The 18,251-nt window shown below is 40.4% G+C and overlaps 1 protein-coding gene across 2 annotated transcripts; it reads left to right on the top strand.

Moving 5' to 3' along the window:
• Positions 1 to 12,285: 12,285 nt before the first annotated feature.
• Positions 12,286 to 16,947, top strand: Or7h7b (olfactory receptor family 7 subfamily H member 7B). Of its 2 annotated transcripts, XM_087563044.1 has the most exons (2): positions 12,286 to 13,211; positions 16,911 to 16,947. In XM_087563044.1, exons 1-2 carry the CDS (start codon positions 12,310 to 12,312, stop codon positions 16,945 to 16,947), a joined length of 939 nt encoding a protein of 312 aa, XP_087419170.1. In that variant the 5' UTR covers positions 12,286 to 12,309.
• Positions 16,948 to 18,251: the final 1,304 nt, after the last annotated feature.

Raw genomic sequence — 18,251 nt, 5'->3', positions numbered from 1 at the left:
GACCAAGGGCTTCCCTTTACACTGGTGATCTTACTAGGATATTCAATGCTACCTATGAGGTCAGAGTCCAGGGTCAGTCCATATATAGTCTTTAGGTAGTGGCTTAGTCCCTGGAAGCTCTGGTTGCTTGGCATTGTTGTTCATAAGGGGTCTCGAGCCCCTTCAAGCTCTTCCAGTTCTTCCTCTTATTCCTTCAACGGGGGTCCTATTCTCAGTTCAGTGGTTTGCTGCTGGCATTCGCCTCTGTATTTGCTGTATTCTGGCTGTGTCTCTCAGGAGCGATCTACATCCGGCTCCTGCCTGCCTGCCCTTCTTTGCTTCATCCATCTTGTCTAATTGGGTGGCTGTATATGTATGGGCCACATATGGGACAGGCTCTGAATGGGTGTTCCTTCTGTCTCTGTTTTAACCTTTGCTTCTCTATTCCCTGTCAAGGGTATTCTTGTTCCCCCTTTTAAAGAAGGAGTGAAGCATTCACATTTTGATCATCCGTCTTGAGTTTCATTTGTTCTGTGCATCTAGGGTAATTCAAGCATTTGGGTTAATAGCCACTTATCTTTTTTTTTCTTCAAGATTTATTTATTTTATGTATGGAAGTACACCGTCACTCTCTTCAGACACACCGGAAGAGGGCATCAAATTCCATTACAGATGGTTGTGAGCCATCATGTAGTTGCTGGGAATTGAACTCAGGACCTCTGGAAGAGCAGTCAGTGCTCTTAACTGCTGAGCCATCTCTTCAGTCCCCTAATAGCCACTTATCAATGAGTGCATACCATGTGTGTTTTTCTGTGATTGGGTTACCTCACTCAGGATGATATTTTCCAGTTCCGACCATTTGCCTACGAATTTCATAAAGTCATTGTTTTTGACAGCTGAGTAATATTCCATTGTGTAGATGTACCACATTTTCTGTATCCATTCCTCTGTTGAAGGGCATCTGGGTTCTTTCCAGCTTCTGGCTATTATGAATAAGACTGCGATTAACATAGTGGAGCACGTGTCTTTTTTATATGTTGGGGCATCTTTTGGGTATATGCCCAAGAGAGGTATAGCTGGATCCTCAGGCAGTTCAATGTCCAATTTTCTGAGGATCCTCCAGACTGATTTCCAGAATGGTTGTACCAGTATGCAATCCCACCAACAATGGAGGAGTGTTGCTCTTTCTCCACATCCTCGCCAGCATTTGTTATCCCCTGAGTTTTTGATCTTAGCCATTCTCACTGGTGTGAGGTGAAATCTCAGGGTTGTTTTGATTTGCATTTCCCGTATGACTAAAGATGTTGAACATTTCTTTAGGTGATTCTCAGCCATTCGGCATTCCTCAGCTGTGAACTCTTTGTTTAGCTCTGAACCCCATTTTTTAATAGTGTTATTTGACTCCCTGCGGTCTAACTTCTTGAGTTCTCTGTATATTTTGGATATAAACCCTCTATCTGTTGTAGGATTGGTAGAGATCTTTTCCCAATCTGTTGGTTGCCATTTTGTCCTAACCACAGTGTCCTTTGCCTTACAGAAGCTTTGCAGTTTTATGAGATCCCATTTGTTGATTCTTGATCTTAGAGCTTAAGTCATTGGTGTTTTGTTCAGGAAATTTTTTCCAGTGCCCATGTATTTGAGATTCTTCCCCACTTTTTCTTCTATTAGTTTGAGTGTATCTGGTTTGATGTGGAGGTCCTTGATCCACTTGGACTTAAGCTTTGTACAGGGTGATAAGCATGGATCTATCTGCATTCTTCTACATGTTGCCCTCCAGTTGAACCAGCACCATTTGCTGAAAATGCTATCTTTTTTCCATTGGATGGTTTTGGCTCCTTTGTCAAAAATCAGGTGCCCATAGGTGTGTGGGTTCATTTCTGGGTATTAGATTCTGTTCCATTGGTCTATCTGTCTGTCTCTGTACCAGTACCATGCAGTTTTTATCACTATTGCTCTGTAATATTGCTTGAGTTCAGGGATAGTGATTCCCCCTGAAGTCCTTTTATTGTTGAGAATAGTTTTAGCTATCCTGGGTTTTTTGTTATTCCAGATGAATTTGCAAATTGTTCTGTCTAACTTTCTGAAGAATTGGATTGGTATTTTGATGGGGATTGCATTGAATCTGTAGATCGCTTTTGGTAAAATGGCCATTTTTACTATATTAATCCTGTCAATCCATGAGCATGGGAGATCTTTCCATCTTTTGAGGTCTTCTTCAATTTCTTCCTTCAGAGTCTTGAAGTTCTTATTGTACAAATCTTTTACTTGCTTGGTTAAAGTCACACCGAGGTACTTTATATTGTTTGGGTCTGTTATGAAGGATGTCGTTTCCCTAATTTCTTTCTCGGCTTGTTTCTCTTTTGTGTAGAGGAAGGCTACTGATTTATTTGAGTTAATTTTATACCCAGCTACTTTGCTGAAGGTGTTTATCACCTTTTGTTGTTCTCTGGTGGAACTTTTGGGATCACTTAAATATACTATCATATCATCTGCAAATAGTGATATTTTGACTTCTTCTTTACCAATCTGTATCCCCTTGATTTCCTTTTGTTGTCTGAATGCTCTGGCTAGAACTTCAAGAACTATATTGAATAAGTAGGGAGAGAGTGGCAGCCTTGTTTAGTCCCTGATTTTAGTGGGATGGGCATTTCTTTCTTTAGGTTAGGGAAGTTTTCTTCTATGATATTGTTGAAGATACATACTGGTCCTTTTAGTTGGGAGTCTTCCCTTTCTTATATACCAAATATCCTTAGGTTTGATCTTCTCATTTTGTCCTGGGTTTCCTGTATGTTTTGGGTCAGTAGCTCTTTCCATTTTCCATTATCTTTGACAGTTGTGTCGATGATTTCTATATAATCTTCTGCTCCTGAGAGTTTCTCTTCTATTTCTAGTATTCTGTTGTTGATGCTTGTATCCATAGCTCCTTGTTTCTTCCTTTGGTTTTCTATATCCAGGGTTGTCTCCCTGTGTTCTGTCTTCATTGCTTCTATTTCCATTTTTAATTCCTTCAACTGTTTGATTATGTTTTCCTGGAATTCTTTCAGGGATTTTTGTGATTCCTCTCTATAGGCTTCTACTTGTTTATTATGTTTTCCTGTGTTTCTCTAAGGGAGTTCTTCATGTCTTTCTTGAAGTCCTCCAGCATCATGATCAAATGTGATTTTAAATCTAGATCACGCTTTTCTGGTGTGTTTGGATATTCAGTGTTTGCTTTGGTGGGAGAATTGGGCTCCAATGATGCCATGTAGTCTTGGTTTCTCTTGCTTGGGTTCCTGCACTTGCCTCTCGCCATCAGATTGTCTCTGGTGTTACTTTTTTCTGCTATTTCTGACAGTGGCTATACCGTCCTATAGGCCTGTGTGTCAGGAGTGCTGTAGACCTGTTTTCCTGTTTTCTTTCAGCCAGTTTTGGGAACAGAGTGTTCTGCTTTTGGCCGTGTAGTCTTTTCTGTCTACTGGTCTTCAGCTATTTCTGTGGACCTGTGTCCTGAGTCGACCAGGCAGGTGGCTTGGAGCAGAAAAGGTGGTCTTAGCTGTGGTCCCATGGCTCAAGGTCCTCGTTGAGGACTGGTTTTGAGCTCTTGGTGAGTGCGGCAAACAGGAGGGCCTGCACCGCCTTTTCCAGGAGCCCCCATACACCAGGTTCCCAGATGGCTTTAGGTGTTTTCCTCTGGAGTCAGAAATGTGGGCAGAGTGTAGTCTCTTTTGGCTTCCCAGGCATGTCTGCCTCTCTGAAGGTTTAGCTCTCCCTCCCACAGGATTTGGGTGCAGAGAACTGTTGATCCGGCCCCTTCAGGTCCGGGTGGTGTCTGGAGGACAGGGGACCTGCAGCTTCAGTGCCCCTATCTTCCTGTTCCCAGAGGCCATATACAGTTTCCTCTTGGGCCAGGGATGTGGGCAGGGGTGGGCAGTATTGGTGGTCTCTCCTGCTCTACAGTCTCAGGAGTGCCCACCTGTCCGGGCGATGAGCTCTCTCTCCCAAGGAGTTTGGGAGCAGTGAGCTGTGGGCTGGGATCAGTGAGGCTGAGGCTCCAGCTAAAAACCGGAAGTGTCTGGTCCCAGAGGAATTTTGCCCCTGTGTGTCCTTAGACCACCAGGCAGGTCGCTTGCAGCAGAAAAGTTGGTCTTACCTGTGGTCCCCCCGGCTCAAATTTCCTCATGGGTGGTTGCTTTTGAGCTCTCCGTGAGGGCGGCAGCCAGGAGGGCCTGTGCCACCTTTTCCAGGAGCCCCTGTGCACCGGGGTCCCAGATGGCATTAGGTGTTTTCCTCTGGAGTCAGAAATGTGGGCAGAGTGTAGTCTCTTCTGGCTTCCCAGGTGTGTCTGCCTCTCTCAAGGTTTAGTTCTCCCTCCCATGGGATTTGGGTGCAGAGAACTGTTGATCTGGTCCCTTCAGGTCCGGGCAGTGTGTGAAGCACCAATCTGTGTCTTTTTATTAGGAAATTGAGTCCATTGATGTTGAGAGATATTAAGGAATGGTGATTATTGCTTCCTCTTATCTTTGTACTTGGAGGTGAGATTATGTTTGTATCCTTGTCTTCTCTTTGTTTTGTTGCAAACGACTAGTTTCTTGCTTTTTCTAGGGTGTAGCTTGCCTCCTTGTGTTGGGCTTTACCATTTACTATCCTTTGTAGCGCTGGATTTGTAGAAAGGTATTGTGTAAATTTAGTTTTGTTATGGAATATCTTGGTTTCTCCATCTATGTTAATTGAGAGTTTTGCTGGGTACAGTAACCTGGGCTGGCATTTGTGTTCTCTTAGGGTCTTTATGACATCTGTCCAGGATCTTCTTGTTTTCATAGTCTCTAGTGAGAAATCTGGGGTAATTCTGATAGGTCTGCCTTCATTTTCCCTTATTTTTTTTTTAATATTCTTTCTTTGCGTTTTGCATTTGGTGTTTTGACTATTATGTGGTGGGAGGAGTTTCTTTTCTGGTCCAATCTATTTGGAGTTCTGTAGGCTTCATGTATGTTTATGGGCATCTCTTTCTTTAGGTTAGGGAAGTTTTCTTCTATGATTTTGTTGAAGATATTTACTGGTCCTTTGAGCTGGGAGTCTTCACTCTCTGCTATACCTAGTACCCTTAGGTTTGATCTTCTCATTGTGTCCTGGATTTTCTGTATGTTTTGGACCAATATCTTTTTCCATTTTACATCATCTTTGACAGTTGAGTCAATGATTTCTATGGAATCTTCTGCTCCTGAGAGTTTCTCTTCTATCTCTTGTATTCTGTTGGTAATGCTCACATCTATGGCTCCTTGTCTTTTACTTCGGTTTTCTATATCCAGGGTTGTTTCCCTTTGTGCTTTCTTTATTGTTTCTATTTCGAATTTTAATTCTTTTACCTGTATGATTGTGTTTTCCTGTAATTCTTTCAGGACTCTCTATAGGCTTCTGCTTGTTTACTTGTGTTTTCCTGCATTTCTCTAAGGGAGTTCTTTATGTCTTTCTTAAAGTCCTCCATCATCATGATCAATTGTGATTTTAAATCTAGATCTTGCTTTTCTGGTGTGTTTGGATATTAAGTGTTTGCTTTGGTCAGAGAATTGGGCTCTGATGATGCCATGCAGTCTTGGTTTCTGTTGCTTGGGTTCCTGTGCTTGCCTCTCACCATCAGGTTGTCTCTGGTGTTACCTTTTTCTGCTATTTCTGGCAGTTTCTTGACTGTCCTATAGGCCTGTGTGTCAGGAGTACTGTAGACCTGTTTTCTTTCAACTAGTTATGGGAACAGAGTGTTCTGTTCAGGTGTGTCGTCATTCCCGTCTACTGGCTTCCAGCTGTTCCTGTGTGTCCTGAGTCCACCAGGCAGGTCACTTGGAGCAGAAAAGTTGGTCTTACCTCTGGTCTCAGGCCTGAAGTTGCTCCTCAGGGCTAGGTTTCAGCTTTCTGTAAGGGCAGCAACCAGAAGGGCCTGCCCTTCTTCCTCTGGGTTCCCTGTGCATAGGGGTTTCAGATGGCGCTTGGTGTTTTCCTCTAGAGTCATAAATGTGGGCAGAGAGTAGTCTCTTCTGGTTTCCCAGGCGTTTCTGCCCCTCTGAAGGTCTAGCTCTCCCTCCTGTGGAGTTTGGGTGCAGGGACCTGTTTTACCCGGTCCCTTCGGATCTGGGTGCAGTCTGGACCACAGGGCTCCTACAGCTTGAGTGCCCCTATCTCCCTGTACCCAGAGGCCCTATACAGTTTCCTCTTGGGTCAGGGATGTGGGGAAAGTTGAGCAGAAGTAGCTGTCTCTCCTGCCTTGCAGGCTCAGGAGTGACCACAGGTCTGGGCAATGAGCTCTCTCTCCCATGGGGTTTGGGAACAGAGAGCTGTGGGCCAAGATCAGCAAGGTTCAGTCACCAACTAGAAACCGGAAGTCTCATTTGAGTTTCTTTATTGCTTCTATTACAATTTTTAGGTATTGAACAGTTTAATTTCCTTTACCTGTTTGAGTGTATTTTTACATATTTTGTTAAGACATGTGTTTCCTCTTTAAGGGCTTCATCCAGTTTGATTTTATTTTCATGCATTTCTTTAAGTAATTTATTTATTTCCTCCTTAATGGTTTCTATCATTTTCATAAGATAAAAATTAAGGTCATGTTCTTGTTCTACAGGAGATATGCTATCCAAAGCTTTATGTAATAAGACATCAGTGTTCTGATGATAGAATTTTGGACTGCCTTTTCTTCATTATGCTCTTATGCTTGGCTTTAGCCATCTCATTGTTACTGGTGTTGGCTGCCCTGGTATATCCTGAAAGTCGGAGGCCTCTGGGATTCATTCTTTTGGGTGGCAGCAGGCCTCCCATAAGGCAGGAAGAGCTGTAGTCTGGGCTGTGGATTGCAGGTCCTGATTATGGGTAGAGGTGCGAATGGGAAGGAAGATGGATCTCCTAAATGACAGTCTAACCACATGGATGTTGGTCTTGCTGGTGGGACAGGAGGCAGGAGAATAGGTCACAGCGTCTCACATGGTTCTCCTGTATGGGAACCAGCCCCCAAGAAGACAGGCAGAGCTGCAGCTGGAATAAGAGGAAGTTAGCACTAATGTTGGGAGACAAAGTTATACAATCTATGTATTGGAACAACATGAATTTATTCCTGCTTACTGAGTTCTGCATGAATAAATAACTATTTTGACAACCAGGCTAAAAGAGTCACCCAACCACATTCCTGACTCATTTCTAACTCACTGACTCCTTACTTCCACTGTGGGACCTGGTCATCACCAAGAAATATAGTAAAGAATCCCTCAGAATAAGACAAAATCTTTAACAGATAAACACCTGACAGAGGGTTAATATCCATAATATACAAAGAGCTTTAAAAAAAGTAATAGAAACAGATGGCCCAAATAAAAATGATTTAGAAGTCTAGACTGAGAATTCTCAACAGAAAATATCAAAATTACTAAAAAGTACTGCAAAAAATTGGTCATCCTAAGCGACTAGGAAAAAGCAAGTAAAATGCTGTTACACACTTTTTCACCCAGTCAGAATGACTAATATCAGCAAAACAACTGAAAACAAATGCTGGTGAGTGTGTGGAGAAAGGAGACTCTTCCATTACTGATGATGAGAATGCAAATTTGTGCAGCCATTCTATAAATCAGTGAAAAGAATGCTCAAAAAATGTCTAAAATATAAATAAGTTTTCTGTATGACCCAGCTATACCACACCTTCATATACCCACAAAAGAATCAATCTCAAGCTTGTTTCTGAGAATTTCAAACCTACTGAATTCTGAACTCTTTGTTATGCAACCTGAGTGGCAGTACAAGTCAGAAAGCTATAACATGTATCAACAGTAGGTGATCTTGAAAAATTTTGGCGACTCTTTCTCAGAGAAGAAACACATGAGAGAGTGATCATAGACATATCCACCGATTTTCTCCCAGGGATAAGACAGTGAGATGTTAGAGCTTCTACCTGTGTAGTCTCTGCCCTTGAGGAGCAGGGAATGAACATAGCATTGAACAATTTGTATAATAGGCTTCAGAGGGATACAACTCCCAGGGCACACCTAAAACTCTTATAGTTACCAAGACAGAACATACCTCATGTCTTTCCCAGAAGAAATCATCCAGGTTCTTTTCTCCATGTTTGGTTCTTTCACCTTTTTCTTTTCGAAGACCTTCTATAATAACCAACACTCCTTGAGCAAGTAAAATTTGAAGGAATAGATCCATGGTGAGAATATATTGCCAAGCCTATATAGTCAAACAAATGTTGATGCAAATGGAGAATGAAATGGTTGATAGGAAAAGTATTAATTTTATAGCTATTTCATGTAGAGGTTTTCTTATGAGACATACTGAAAAAATAGAGCCAATAAGATATTTGCTTTAAGTTACATTTTCATAGTGACCCTTTACTTTGAATTTATATTATTGTAGGTAGATTGCTTAGGAGATAATATGGTTTTATTTTTTGGTTTGGTTTGGGTTTTGGGGTTTTTTTTGTTTGTTTGTTTTGTTTTGTATTTTTGGTTTTTTTGTTTGGTTGGGGATTTTTGCAGGTACATCATGATGCTTTGATACCTGAAGACTTCCCCAAACAGTTTAGTGACTTAGTTACCATTATGAGTTGTACCTGGTAGAACCTGGAGATACAATTTACAGTAAAGTTGTTCTCCTTTCATTATTTTATCTTATGATCTCAACCAAGAAAGCTAGAGCTTCCATTCTCTCTCAGTCTACAGTAAACATTTGTGGTTTTTCTTTCATACTCATTTGTTTAAGACTATCTCGGGCTTCTGATAGACCAGCCTCCCTTTCTACTCCTAATTTCCTTTTGTATGGTGTGCTTACTAGAATTTCTCTTCAAGACAAAAGAGTCTGCCTGCTGTTATCAAGAAAATTAGTTTCTAAAATCTGAATTTATCTATAAACAGCATATTCGTGTCTCTCCTTTATAATGTGAAGATGAGAACAGACTAAAAGACCAAGATTTTTTTTTTAATTTAAGAGGAGGTAGATGAAGGAACTATCTTACTACTGTAAACTATGAGTTTTCAGTTGAGTTTTCCACATTTGGGGAAATCTCAGAACTCAGAACATCTGGAGTACAATGGTTATTCACATTTTTGATCATGGTGTCTTCCCTGCCAAGGAAGGATGGTGGGTAAACTTTTTATTAATCATTTCTCAAGTAAGTAGGAGTCCAAATGCCTTCAAGTATTACCCCCTATGATATGCAATAAATACTTGTACGGGATAGACATTGCATTAGGGTCTTTGCATACATGCCAAAGTGTGTGAGGATCAGGTATGAGATGATGTTCAGAAATGCACTGAGAAGCAGGTGATCAGACATTTGTTCAAACACCAACTATTTCCTTTCTATTTGTTGAGAATTCTCTATGTAGATGCAGATGAATTTATGCCTGTATCTACTTACATTTAATTACTCTATTGAACAAAAGCAATATACAGATTTTTGAAGAGACACTACAAAGATCTTTAGTGCATAAACACTGGAATAATATAGGTGAAATAAGAAAAATAGGAGAATAGAAGAGATTAACTATTAAGTCCTCTCTACCTCATACCACTTAGATTTGGAAACATTAGAGAATCGTTGGCTACATTATTTTTTTATTTACTTGAGTAAGTCTCATCCTCAAGCAGACTCTGTTAGCAAGCATAATCTTTCTACTTGCTCTAATTCTTATTTCTTATCTTCTATTAAAGAGAGCTTGAGTTTCTCCTTTCATGTATAATGATGTGAAAAACTCATACTACTCTGCCTCTATCCTTACTTTTCTCTGTTCTAAATCCTTTTTTTGGGTCCAAGCCACAAGGAAAAAAAAATCATAATTTATAAAGCGATTTTTTCAGTGTAGTCAGTGCATTGTATCATCCATCATCAAGCCTTGTGTATTATGATCCAAGGCTTGTGTATCATCCATCCATCACTACCTCTCTCTATATATGTCTATGTATTCTGGGAGTTGTCCTGGACTATATTTGACATGTAATTCTTCACCATTCCTTTTACAACTGTGCACTTGAACCCTTTTCCTAGGAACACTTGTTTCCTTGATTGATTCTTTGATTTGGGCTCTTAGTTTTCCCTACTAAAAAAATCATTATTCTCATATCTCCAACTAGATAATTCTTTTGTCAGACACCCATCTTCAGGGACACCATCCCTTAATTTACCAACCCATATTGCATTCAAACACGCTCTCTGCACCAATGGGAGGAGAAGCCCTTGGCCCAGCCAAGGCTTGATCCCCCACAGTGTAGGAGAATGTCAGGGCAGGAAGGCAGGAGGGGTGGGTGAATGGGTGGGGGAACATCCTCATAGAAGAAGAGGGAGGGGGAATGAAATAGGGGGTTTATGGATGAGAAACCAGGAAAGGAGATAGCATTTGAAAAGTAAATAAATAAAAAAATATCCAATTAGTAAAAAAAAAAAAAGATGCCCTCTGATCCCACTAAGCAAATAAACTTTATCCTAGTGTTTAATTATTCGGTATTAAAACTACCACCTCCTACATCCATCTCTACTTGTCAGAGGTGAAAATGTGAGTGTTAAAACAAAACTGCATTGTTATTTTCACTACATCAAACACAGACCCGCCCAAGGAAACTTTTCTTAAAGAAGAGTTTCCACAAAACTTTCAAGAACCAATGAAAGTCTAAACCAAGTCTTTGGTACTTACTGATATAACTCACCTTTTTCTCCAGCAATACTAGACACTAGGAACAGAACAAGTAGATTGTTTCTTATATGTGAGCTACTTAAGAGGGTGGTATTTATAATGTCACAGTTCTTTTAAATAATAGTTTAGTTGTTGCTTTTACTATCGGTAGGAATTCATGAGATAGGCTAACACTGCAGTGAACAAAATTTTTGTGTATTTCTTGGATGAAATCTAGAATCTTGCAGATGCTGAGCAAGCATATAAACACTGAGCTATAATCCCAGCCCATGTGACTTCTGAATACCTCCATGCCTGTAGCATCCAGACCCTCTACTTTATCTTTCAGATTTAAGGTTCATGCTTTCTGCTTTCTCTTTGTCATTTATATTACACTTATCATAGAACATGTTTATTAATTTTATCTTAAACTTTGGTTTAAAGAAGTAATATTTGATTATCCAGGAAATAAAGACATGCTTCTGACTGAATATCTTCTTACCTTAATCACATTTAAGAAGAGGGGTTTTTACTCAGATATGGAAGGTGTTTGGTCATTTTACATGCAAATGAAAGGATGAAGAAAATTAGTATGAGTATTTTCAAAGATGAAAGTTTAGAAGAAACTTTTATTTATATTTTAAACACAGCCATCCCTGTCAATTCTTTGTAAATGTCTTGTAACATTCAATTTCTGTATTTATTCTTCCAATTACCTTGGTTCTAATTGCAAGAAATTGAGGAAAGAACCATGAGCCATGGTGTTGATGACTCAGGAATAGATTATTCTTGATGTTTCTGTAAGAAAGGTGCATAGTATGATTACATGAAAAATCAGTATAAGGGAAAATATTATAACTTGTTTGGACATGTAGGTATCTGTGCGAGGAAATGAATGAATTAGAATTGATTGAAGGGCCATAGTAATAAGTAGAGACTTTTTTTTAACCTTCCTCCTATCTTACTTATCTTATCTCTATAATACTTTTCTTTAGAGCTAAAGTTGTTGAAGATTTTGGAAAGATGCCCAGATTGAAGTGGAAATGTTACCAAAGTAAAAAATTATTTTTAACATGTTCATTGATTTACTAATTCAGCTGCCAAATAAGTGTGAAAATCTCCCTCTTTGTCAAATAATCACCTGGTATTGAGAACTGATGGGAATGGGAATCAACCAGACAGTGAAGAAATGTATCACATACATAAACAAGGCAGGCATTAAGAAGATAAAGGTTTCTAAAAGAAGAAAGAGATTTCAAAAGGAATGGATACCAAGAATGTAAGATCATGTTCACAAACAAAAACCTTTCTGAATGATCAGAATTTCATGTAACAACTAAAAAGTGTTGAGAAATGAGATTGGGAATCAAAGTTGGATCCATCATAGAGAAAGGATTTACAGCACTTTTGGAAGCTGAGTGCTCTGATATAACTACTTCCAGAGGTTCTCTGGGATTCATATGGTTTAAAATTTGTAGAGTTAGTAGTTCAAAATGAGATAAGAAAAAAAGACAAGCCTCCCAAAGGAAAGGTTAATACTATGAGACCATCTTTTTAATGAATAAGAAAATGCAGGATTCCTAATTTTATTGTAATAAAACTTTACATCCAGTTCTTTCAATACATATGAGGACAGAGACCTTAGAGACTGTGGTGTATATTTCCCAATCTTTCTCTCCCAAAAGTGTCTAGCTTCTTTGTCAACAACATGAAACCAGGAAACCAAACAAGTACTTTAGAATTTTTACTTCTGGGGTTTTCCCAAGATCCAGAGCATCAACCCATGCTATTCGGACTGTTTCTGTTCATCTTTGTGGTCGCTGTGCTTGGGAATCTGCTCATCATTCTGGCTGTTAGCATTGACTCTCACCTGCATACTCCCATGTACTTCTTCCTATCTAATCTCTCCTTTTCTGACATTTGTTTTATCACAACAACTATCCCTAAGATGTTGGTAAACATTCAAACACAGAGCAAGTCCATCACCTATGCAGAATGCATCATCCAGATGTATTTTTTCATGGTCTTTGGAGGCATGGACACACTTCTCCTCACTGTGATGGCCTATGACCGATTTGTGGCCATCTGTCACCCCCTTCACTATCCAGTCATTATGAATCCTCATCTAAGTGGCTTGCTGGTTCTGGTATCGTGGTTCACTAGCTTCTCATATTCTCTGATTCAGAGTCTGTTGATGCTGCGACTCTCCTTCTGTACCAATCAAGTAATTAAACATTTTTATTGTGAGCTTGCTCAGGCCCTCACTATAGCCTGCTCAGACACACTAATCAATCATATTCTTCTTTATATAGTGACATGTGTCCTTGGCTTTGTTCCTTTCTCAGGGATCATTTATTCCTATTCCAAAATTGTTACCTCTATTCTTAAAATCCCATCAACAGATGGAAAATATAAAGCATTTTCAACCTGTGGGTCTCATCTATCAGTGGTTTCTTTATTCTATGGGACAGGCCTTGGTGTGTACCTTAGTTCTGATGCATCTTCCTCTTCTGAGAAAGGCATGGTGGCCTCAGTAATGTATACAATCATCACCCCCATGCTGAACCCTTTCATCTACAGCTTGAGGAACAAAGACATTAAGAAGGCCTTACAAGAACTTGGGAGAATAATTTTAAGTGATAAGTTCACTGGTTTTAGACTTCTGAGATGACAAAAAGTAAAGCATTTTGGCTAAAGAAATTTGTATTTTAATCATGTAGAATTTTTATCCAGTTTGTTGTTCTGTCTTTGATTAAAATTGTACTGTGAATATTTTTATCTGAAAATTCTATGATTCCTCCTTTGTTATTAGCAGTTCTGTAACTTCTCCTCTCTCCTTACATGACATATTTCTTCACTTCAGTATATTGCTTACATTTTGTAGGTCAATACAACCATTTGATTACCAACTCATGAATTGTTTAATAGAGTTATGAAATAGTTCATTTATAGATTGTAAGTTCACATATATGCACACAACACTGTTGTGGGTTGGCCTGACAATGTTTGTATTCAAATGCTAAATCTGCTTGCTTAAGAGGGATTGCCCCTGCAGTATATCACATACTCAGGTGATCTCATATGAACCTTCTTTCCATTTAACTGGTCAATAAAGGCTAAAGCCTGTAATGGGGCAGTGGAGGATTAAGGTGGGACTGGATGTTCATGAGTTGGGGCATGTAGAGAAATAGAAGAGAGTAAAAAGATGAAAAAAGAAGAGGAGGTAGCCACAATGGACCAGAACCATGTTGTCAGTAGAAGCTGCAAATATCAAGGGGTCTTATAGATGGAGAATATAGTAGTAAAGTATTAGATATGTCCAATCTAGCATTTAACTTATAATAACTGGATTGTATGTGTGTGTGTTTATATGGACTTTTTGGGGTTGGAAATTCCTGCAACACAATACCCATGGCTATAAATGATACAGTAATAATGGACATGCTAGTCCATATGTTAGTAGTAGACATTCCTTTCTTTAAGGCTGGACCTTACCATAAAAGTCTCTACTTACCATTCAAAAATGACCTCTGATATTTTAGACTGGAAATTTCCACTTGAAAGGAATTTTTTATCATGCTATTCTATGCTGTGAATGTTTATCCCTTAACTGTATATGTTAAATTGTTATGAGCAATTTGATGTTTATTAAAAAGAAAAATTTGGAATCAATAATAGTGGCCTCGGGAATAAAGCTTCATATAAGAATTAAGTCCCCTAGAAATTTTTGTACCTCTGCCACAATATAGCAGACCATAATAGGAAGACACTATCTATAAAAAAGAAAATTGCCTTTCAGTAGACACCAAATCTGTCATTTCTTTTGTTGTTGTTCTTTGTTTGTTTTTTGTTGGACTTTTATTTACATTTTAAATGTTATCCCCTTTCCAGATTTGCCACCCATAAGCCCCCTATCCCACTCACCCCTCCTTCTTATTCTATGACGGTGTTCCCCCACTCATTCAACCACACCTTCTAGTCTCAGTGCCCTGACATTCTCTTACACTGGGGCATCCAGAATTTGTAGAACCAAGGTCTTCTCCTCCAATTGGTGCCCAACAAGGTCATTCTCTGCTACATATACAACAGGAGCCGTGGGTCTGTCCATGTGTATATTCTTTGGGTGGCGGTTTAGTCCCTGGGAGCTCTGGTTAGTTGGTATTGTTGTTCTTATGAGGTTGCAAAGCTGTTCAATCTTTTCTCTAACTCCTCCAATGGGGAACCCATTCTCAGTTCAATGGCTGGCTGTAAGCATTCACCTCTGTATCTGTCATGCTCTGGCAGAGCATCTCAGGAGACAGCTATATCAGACTCCTGTTAGCATGCACTCCTAGACATCAGCAAAATTGCTGGGTTTGGTGGCTGTATATACATGGTCTGATACAAAACTTATGGAACACAATGAAAGCAGCACTAAGAGGAAAACTCATACCTATGAGTGCCTCTGAAAGGAAACTGGAGAGAATATACAGCAGTAGTTTAACAGTACACTGAAAATTTCAAGAACAAAAAGAAGCAAATAAACCCAAGAGGAGTAGGCAGCAGGAAATAATCAAACACAAGGCTGAAATCAACCAAGTAGAAACAAAAAGAACTGTACAAAAACAATCAACAAAACCAGGAGCTGGTTCTTTGAGAAAATCAAAAAGATACATAATCTCTTAGCCAGACGAATCAGATGGGACAGAGGTAGTATTCAAAATAATAAAATCAGAAATGAAAAGGGAGACATAACAACAGAATCTGAGGAAATTCAAAAATATATGATATCCTACTATAAAAGCCTATATTCAACAAAACTGGGAAGCCTGGAGGAAATGGAAGCTTTTCTAGAAAAAAATCAGGTGGAAAAGATCAGATAAACCATCTAAACAATCCCATAACTCCTAAAGAAATTGAAGTATTTATGAAAAGTCTCCGAACCATAAAAAGCCCAGGACCAGATGGGTTTAGTGCAAAAGTCAATCAGACTTTCATAGAAGACCTCATACCAATACTATCCAAACAATTCCACAAAATAGAAACAGAAGTAATACTACCTAATTCCTTCTAAGAAGCCACAATTACTCTTTTTTCTTTCTTTCTTTTTTTTTTTTTCGGAGCTGGGGACCGAACCCAGGGCCTTGTGCTTGCTAGGCAAGTGCTCTACCACTGAGCTAAATCCCCAACCCCCACAATTACTCTTATACCTAAACTACACAAAGACCCAACAAAGAAAGAGAACTTCAGACCACTTCCGTTATGAATATTGAAGCAAAAATACTCAGTAAAATTCTTGCACACTGAATCCAAGAACACAACAAAACAATCATCCATCATGATCAAGTAGGCTTCATCCCAGGGATGCAAGGACAGTTCAATATATGAAAATCCATCGATGTAATCCACTATGTAAACAAACTCAAAGAAAAAACCCAAATGATCATCTCATCACATGCTGAGAAAACATTTGACAAAATTCAACAACACTTCATGTTAAAAGTCTTGGATAGGGAGAGAGAGCTCACAGCCCAGACCAACCTTGCCCACATCCCTGGCTGAAGAGGAAACTGTATAGGACCTCTGAGAACGGGAAGGTAGGGGCACTCAACGTTGCGGTCCAGACACCGTCCGGATATGAAGGGACCCGGTCAAACAGCTCCCTGCACCAAATCCCATGGGAGGGAGAGCTAGACCTTCAGAGGAGCAGACATGCCTGGGAAGCCAGAGGAGATTACTCTCTGCCCACATTTCTGACTCTAGAGGAAAATGCCTAGTGCCATCTGTGCCCCCTGTGTACAGGGTCCTGAGAGAAGGCCAGGCAGGCCTTTCTGGTTGCTGTCCTCACGGAAAGCTGAAACCCGGCTCTGAGGAGCGATTCCAGGCCTGAGACCAGAGGTAAGACCAACTTTTCTGTTCGAAGTGACCTGCTTGGTGGACTCAAGACACATGACCACAGGAACACCTGAAGACCAATAGACAGGAAGGACTACACGCCTGAAAGCAGAACACTTTGTTCCCATAACTGGCTGAAAGAGAACAGGAAAACAGGTCTGCAGCACTCCTGACACACAAGGCTGCCCACTCTCTCCCTACTTATTCAATATAGTTCTTGAAGTTCTAGCCAGAGCAATCAGACAACAAAAGGAGATCAAAGGGATACAGATTGGAAAGTAAGAAGTCAAAATATCACTATTTGCAGATGATAAGATTGTATATTTAAGTGATCCCAAAAGTTCCACCTGAGAAATACTAAACCTGATGAACACCTTCAGCAAAGTGTCTGGGTATAAAATTAACTCGAAGAAATCAGGAGCTTTCCTCTACACAAAAAAGAAACAAGCTGAGAAAGAAATTAGGGAAATGACACCCTTCACAATAGTCCCAAATAGCATAAAATACCTTGGTATGACTCTAACCAAGGAAGTGAAAGGTCTGTATGACAAGAACTTCAAGTCTCTGAAAAAGTAATTGAAGAAGATCACAGAAGATAGAAAGATCTCCCATGCTCATGGGTTGGCAAGACTAATATAGTTAAACTTGCCATCTGGCTCAAAGCAATCTACAAGTTCAAAGCAATCCCTATCAAAATTCCAATCCAATTCTTCATAGAGTTAGAAAGAGAAATTTGCAAATTCATTGGGAATAACAAAAAATCCAGAATAGCGAAAACTATTCTCAACAATAAAAGAAATTCTGGGGGAATCACCATCCCTGCCCTCAAGCTGAATTACAGAGCAATTATGAAAAAAACTGAATGGTATTGGAACAGAGACAGGAAGGTAGATCAGTGATATAGAATTGAAGACCCAAAGAGACTACACTCTGTCCACATTTCTGACTCCAGAGGAAAACACCTAAGGCCATCTGGGACCCCGGTGCACGAGGGCTCCTGGAAAAGGTGGTGCAGGCCCTCTTGGTTGCCGTCCTCACAGAGAGCTCAAAAGGAGCCCCCCAGAAGCAAACTTGAGCCACAGGTGGGACCAACTTTTCTGGGGTTGGGGATTTAGCTCAGTGGTAGAGTGCTTGCCTAGCAAGCGCAAGGCCCTGGGGTCAGTCCCCAGCTCCGAAAAAAAAGAAAAGAAAAAAAAAAGAAAAAAAAAGACCAACTTTTCTGCTCCAAGAGACTTGCCTGGAGACTTGCCTGGTGGACTCAGGACACACAGGGGCAAAATTCCTCTGGGACCGGACACTTCCGGTTTTTAGCTGGAGCCCCAGCCTCACTGATCCCAGCCCACAGCTCACTGCTCCCAAACCCCTTGGGAAAGAGAGCTCGCTGCCTGGACAGGTGGGCACTCCTGAGACTGTAGAGCAGGAGAGACCACCAATACTGCCCATCCCTGCCCACATCCCTGGCCCAAGAGTAAACTGTATATGGCCTCTGGGAACCGGAAGATAGGGACATTGGAGCGGCAGGTCCCCCGCAGTCCAGACACTGCTTGGACCTGAAGGGACACAGTCAACAGTTCTCTGCACCCAAAACCCGTGGGAGGGAGAGCTAAACCTTCAGAGGGGCAGACACACCTGGGAAGCCAGAAGAGACTACACTCTGCCCACATTTCTGACTCCAGAGGAAAACACCTAATGCCATCTGCGACGGCGGTGCACGGGGGCTCTGGCAAAAAGTGGTGCAGACCCTCCTGGTTGCTGCCCTCACCGAGAGCTCAAAAG

The sequence above is a fragment of the Rattus norvegicus genome, chromosome 8 (assembly GCF_021556685.1).
Source record: "Rattus norvegicus strain SHRSP/BbbUtx chromosome 8, alternate assembly SHRSP_T2T, whole genome shotgun sequence".
In the NCBI taxonomy this organism is placed as follows: domain Eukaryota; kingdom Metazoa; phylum Chordata; class Mammalia; order Rodentia; family Muridae; genus Rattus; species Rattus norvegicus.
The sequence above is the reverse complement of the archived record's forward strand: the minus strand, read 5'-3'. Positions and strand labels throughout refer to the sequence as shown.